Here is a 6,101-nt window from a genome sequence, read left to right as displayed (position 1 = left end):
AAAGTTTAAAGAGAAAAAACAAATTAAAAAATCAGATTTTCGACCGTTTGCAACGATCAATTGTGACCAACCAATCAAAATCATCCATTGAGCGCACCTTTGTCTGGTGTAATTCCTCAAAAAGCATTATATAAATTATCATTTCTTGCTTTCATATGTTAGATTGCTAAGTTAAAATGATAATTTTTAATTCATTACTAAATTATTCAGAGATTAGCAAACAACCAAAACTTATTACCGCTTGAGACAACATTCACGAAGATTAAAGTCAAACGGTCAAACCTAAAGTGAAAAACAATTGCTTAGATGTTAAAAAAATTAGAATGTCACTTGAACATAGAAGTGCACACAGGTCACTTCTATCTATTTGTCTTTTTTCCAACTGTTCCATTTCTTACTAGATCTTGGTGAGTTTGATGATATTTAAGTCTAATGCCTCATTGCCCCTAATATTTATTAAAGATAGTAACACCTATCTAACAGCTTCCAAAGAACTTAGTCCTAACTTTTAATAAAAATGTCCTCATATATTTTTACTTTCCATTTCCCTTGGATTTGCCACATTTTCTCAACTACTCTCTAAACATCATCTATCAAATTATCGTGACAACGTTTTATCAGGATAGCACCTAAATGGAAATATATAGGCTTTCAAAGAGAATAAAATATGAACATGAATTGCTCTTTAAAAGAAACTCTTTCTAACATGTTGAAAAACACAGTTATAATCTCAACTTTCATAACAGATTAGTTGCAGAACAATTCAAGATTTATATATATTAACTTTTCCTCTTTTCAATCAAAATTCATACATCAGATTACCTTTACTATTGCCAATAAAGCAAAAAAACATCGGAGCACAATAAAAGCTTCCTGCTAAACACTTATAATTAATGAAAGTCGATGATAAGCAGTATAGTTTCTTCAAAACACTTCATCCAATAATCAAATCTACATTCAATGCCTCTAATCAACCAAAACACCACTTCGTGAGCTTCTTCTCCTCACAGGATGTGCTGGCAACACCTTTTGTTCCTCAAATTCACCACAAGCTTTCACCTTTAATTCCTGAAGAACACGTTCAGCTTCTTTAAGCTCATCACAAGCACTTGGCCCATGTCCTCTCCATGCATCAATCGCCTTCTCCTGGAAGTTTATTGCAAGCGTATAACTGCACAACACAAACCAAAAATGAGTGTTTCTCTTTGACTTAATACAGAGATAAAGACTTAACAAAGAAAGTAAGAGAAATTATGGGAAAAAAAAAAAAGAAAGAAACATGGCCTTACCTTCTCATTGCACTATATGCTTTTGAAAGATTTTGACACGCCTCAATTGAATCCACATGATGAGGACCAAGTGAAATGTCCATAATATCCTTCGCCAATGCAAAAACTTGAGCTGCAGATTGAGGTCTATCTAGTTCTAAATATGCAGCACCTAAGTTGTTATACACATATCCAACTCCAAAATGTCTAGAACCAAAATTCTCCTTCAATCTTTCAACTGCATCTTCCAAATAAGGTATTGATTCTTGAACTTTTCCTGTTAACAAAAGTAACCACCCGATTCTAGCAGAAGCACTACCAACCGAATGCTGTTCTTGTGGTATCTTTTCAAGCATCATTTGTGCTTTTTTCAACAAAGAAATTGCAGTTTCAAATTCGTTTATTGTTTCATATTGCATTGATATTTCCATATATGCTTCCGATACTTCTAGAGGTGATAATCTTTCCTTTTTTTCTAAAATCCCACATGCCATCTGTAAACATCGTTTGGCTTCTGAAAACTTATCTTGATTACATAAAGCTTTTGCCATGGATACAAAGATCATAGCACGATCTTCACTTTCTTTATCGGTTTGAAGAACTACACCCTTTAAAGTATTGATCGCCTCATCGAATTTTCCTAATGCAATTTGCATATTGGCTGAATCGATTTCAGCTCGAAGCAATTCGGATGTGAGACCCCAATTCTTTAAAACTTTTTGTGATAATTGATTTTGTTCTAATGCCTTTTCATGCTGTTCTAAACCGGTGTAAATTACACCTAGTAAACGTCTATCGTGTGCAACTTCTACTGAATTGGTTCCTAATTCTACCTTGTGTATCTCTGTGGCTTTTATGCAATATGGTAATGCTTCTTTGAAGTTTAAAAGGGCGACATATGCTTCTGACATGTCCCTATACGCGTTCCCGAGTTCTCTACTGTCTTTATCCAGTGTCATCTCTTTAATCTCTAAACATATTTTTAGATCACTAATGGCGTCTTCTCTTCTACCCATTGCGTTCTTTGTGTTTGCTAAATTAAGATGAACAGCATGCAAGACATGTTTGATTTCAAAACCATCATCATCGATTGTTTCCTCTAGTTTTTTTAAGATCCTATTGGCTCTATTGAGATATCCTAAGCTTTCACTGAACCTACTCAAGGTATAAGAAGCAGAACCCAATAACTGTAAATTCATAGCAAGGGGTAAAGATAAATCATTATCGTGACCATTTTCATCCAAGATTTTCAGAGCTTTATTTGCATAATCGATAACCTTTTCCGGATACTGACCTTCTTCGTCGAGTTTAAGCCCGATTTTCAAGCAAGCTAAACCAAGTTCCTTATCATCGAGAATGGCTTCCATTTCTTGAAATGCTTTGATCATTTCATCGGATGTTTTCGCAGCCTCGAAATCATCAACGAGTTGTGATCTTTCTTTGAGTTTCCTTTGTCGTGAAGATAATTGAGATGAGGGTTGACGTGGGTCCACCAGGGTGCTTAGATTTTGAGATGGGTTATTAAGGGAATGGCGTCGTTTGCTTGAAAAGACCAAAGAATGTGTTCTAGAGCAGGACCTTGAATTGGGATTAGAAGGGTTGTTGTTATTGTGTTCATCAATGGAGGGAAGGGAGGAAAACTGACATGAGAAATCTTGTGAGAAAACAGAAATTGAAGATTTGGGGTAAAACTTTTGGAATTGAAAGTGCAGAAGTCTCAATGAAGCTCTTTTCATTGCGGAATTAGAGATCAAGTACAGTAGCAAATCGTTTTACGGGTAGCAACTTTCAGACAAATCGAGAGCTGGGAATTGTGAATTGAAATTTGGAGGTGCAAGTGAAACCCTTGTTAAAACCCTAGCAGGTGTGACGTCATATTTAATCCTTAAAAATGTTTAAATTTTATAAAAAAAAAGTTTCAACTATGTGAACCTTTTTTATTTTTTAAAAGACCTTTTAATAATTATTTTAATTTTTTTTTAAAAATAAGCTAATCATTACCAAATAATTATTTTTTTATTAATTATTATTACATAATATTAGACCATCATGATTATTTTATATTTTACTTTAAATAAAACTAATCATTACATAATAAAATGATTTAATATAAAATTTTGTTTATATAAAAAGAATATTATTTTTATAAATAAGTATTAAAATAAAAATATACTTATTTTTTTCAAATATACAAAATAAAATATTTTAAACAAAAAAAATTAATTTATTTTCGGTTTTTAGTGCAATTTATTAAAATCATTTTTATATGAAAGCATAATAATAAGTGACTTCAAATACGATATAATAATAATACTTAGTTTTAATTTAAATATTTAATATCGTTTTATTTTTATTTTTTGGTTTATATAAATATTAAAATATAGAAATATTAAAATATATAAAAAGTTTATAGGAATTAAATGATAAATACGAGTTTCAAAAAAATTTAACTTTTAGTAATCATAAAAGCTATTAATATTATAAATGCACGGAAATTTATGCCTAAAAAGTCATTAATGAGGGCTCATCTAAGAAAATCTGGGATCTAATTAGTATGACCCCAAAAAAAAACACTTAACCTCTTGTCATCTCCACATAGAACAAATCGCATTTAGACCTCGTGTTTGATGTCACATCGTTTCAAGACATTAAGGTTGAGAGGTCTTGATTCTATTTCGATCCGTTTAATCAACGTGTTGTGTCGTGTCTACCTGTTTATTTTCGGATCGATTTCATGTCGGGTTTCGGGTTAAAGTTTAGACCTTGTAAATATGTTGTGTCATGTTGGGTTTAAACATTTTAAATAATAGAAAATAGAAACTTGGAGGTGAAATTGTAAAGATGACACATTGGATTTGGGTGGTGTAATGATAAAATTTATAGTAAGTTTAGAAGAGAAAATGAAAAGAATTAGAGCGGAAGAGCAAAAGACATAAGTGGTGAGGGGGATTAAATTAAGCTACTTTAAAAGTTTGTATTTTAATTTTAATTTTTGAGTTTGACCCACTAGAAGTCTATAATATATAATATATTTATAAAAATATAAAATTTATAATTAAACGGGTTATATTTGAGTTGAAAGTTTTGATCATAATCCAACACGTTTCATTTTTGTGTTGTGTTGTGTCAACCCGTTTACTTAAATATGTTGATATCTTTTACCTAAACTCGCTAATTTTGTATCGGGTTGTCATGTCGTGGGATGACAAAGTTAACCACAAGGACCAAATTTGAAAGAAAGATAAGAGAGTTAACTATGAAACTGGTTAAATAGGTTAGGCGATAACTCTACGTAAAAGTTGTGGCCAAAGCCAACCAAAATAAATGTTAAGGCTTTTCCCAACTACGTGTCTAAAACTTGAGACTTTTATGATATTTATCTTGTTTTTAAACTAAAATCCATAAAAATATTTAACAATGCATGGACTTGGAATCTAGTATGACACCCCAACAAAAAAAATGATGTTTAATAAATCAAAGCTTGAATACCATAATAACACAATCTATGTTCTTTTAATAAATAAATGGGTTTCCGACCGCCTACTGTGACTTCCTGATTTGTAAGGATATGGGTGGAGGGTTCGTCCTCTGAACGATATGCTAAGATACCAAAATACATAACATACCCTTTCTTAGGTAACTTCTAGCTGAACTCCTAAAATTTGAACATTGAACCTCCCATATAAGATCCCGGTGCCTTACCCGGTAGATCACTAGTCAACTCTTAGTTGAAACCTCATTGCTTGAACATTGGACCTCCCATATGGAAGTTAAATGTGTTACCCAGTCGACCACTATTTAACTCTTAATTGAAACCACCAAGATTTGAACACTAAATTCTCATGGGCAAGTGCTTGAAACCTCAATACTTAAATATTGAACCTTTCTTTTAGTGTAGGAACATATTGAATCACAATCTTACAAGATAAGGATAGATCTTTGACCGACAAGATGCAAACACTAAACACATTAATATGCTTGATATCGACTCAATATAATTGATGTGATCGGTAGCAAATTTTAGAGGGAGACATTAAACAAGAAAATAAAAGGAACAAAGAACAACATATGTGAATCATGTACAGTTAAGAAAGTGTGAGTCACGTAGGCACCATTAAGTCGTTTGTAAATAGGGTGGCAATTTTGGTGTTTTAAGTGTTGATCATGACCAAATTTAACGAACGAGGAAAATGGTGATATCTTTCAAACATACAATACAAAATTGATTATAAAAGTATGGATTTAGGTAGAGGTGCCCAAGGATTAAAGTTTATTTGGCTTGATATATTAGTTATAATTTATATATTACAGATTAAATTCATTTACTTTTATAAGAAATAAGAGAATGCATAATGAAATATATATATATATATATATATATATATATATATATATATATATATATATATATATATATATATATATATATAAAAGATAAAAGAGAATATTTTAACCCCATTGTAATTGATGGTTTTTTTTTCTTATTCTAACGTCTTGCTAAACTATCATATAGTATATATGTTGGTTAAAAAAACACATTGTATTCAAATACAAAATCTAGCTACAGAGATTTGATTCTTAAATTATTACTAATTTACATACACTTTAAAACTTGCATCATTATAGAGAAAAATATGTAGTTAATTTAAGACCATTTTGTATCTATCCCAAAAAGTTTATTTAAAATAAAAATTTGCCAATTCTATAATTGGCATATAGCAAAAAAAAACGTTCTCATTTTGCAACCTTGTAATTGCGCCAACAAATAATCTCAAAATCAGGCCTAACCGTCCTGTAACCATGTCTAGACGATCCCTGATCATAATTCATAAG

The 6,101-nt window shown here is 31.1% G+C and overlaps 1 protein-coding gene across 1 annotated transcript; it reads right to left on the bottom strand.

Moving 5' to 3' along the window:
• Positions 1–751: 751 nt before the first annotated feature.
• On the bottom strand, positions 752–3,101 carry LOC145017730 (Tetratricopeptide repeat (TPR)-like superfamily protein). The gene is made up of 2 exons (XM_078975704.1): positions 1,290–3,101; positions 752–1,171 (listed from the first exon to the last, which is right to left on the bottom strand). Exons 1-2 carry the CDS (start codon positions 3,002–3,004, stop codon positions 967–969), a joined length of 1,920 nt encoding a protein of 639 aa, XP_078831830.1. The 5' UTR covers positions 3,005–3,101; the 3' UTR covers positions 752–966.
• Positions 3,102–6,101: the final 3,000 nt, after the last annotated feature.

This window comes from Lactuca saligna, chromosome 9 (assembly GCF_052625555.1).
Source record: "Lactuca saligna cultivar CGN05327 chromosome 9, ASM5262555v1, whole genome shotgun sequence".
Taxonomy (NCBI): domain Eukaryota; kingdom Viridiplantae; phylum Streptophyta; class Magnoliopsida; order Asterales; family Asteraceae; genus Lactuca; species Lactuca saligna.
The sequence above is the reverse complement of the archived record's forward strand: the minus strand, read 5'-3'. Positions and strand labels throughout refer to the sequence as shown.

Excerpts from the sequence above, each read along its gene's own strand:
- LOC145017730 (XM_078975704.1), bottom strand. The coding sequence starts at position 3,004 with ATGAAAAGAGCTTCATTGAGACTTCTGCACTTTCAATTCCAAAAGTTT. Across the intron at positions 1,172-1,289 it reads GCATATAGTGCAATGAGAAG|TTATACGCTTGCAATAAACT; the intron begins GTAAGGCCATGT and ends TGTGTTGTGCAG.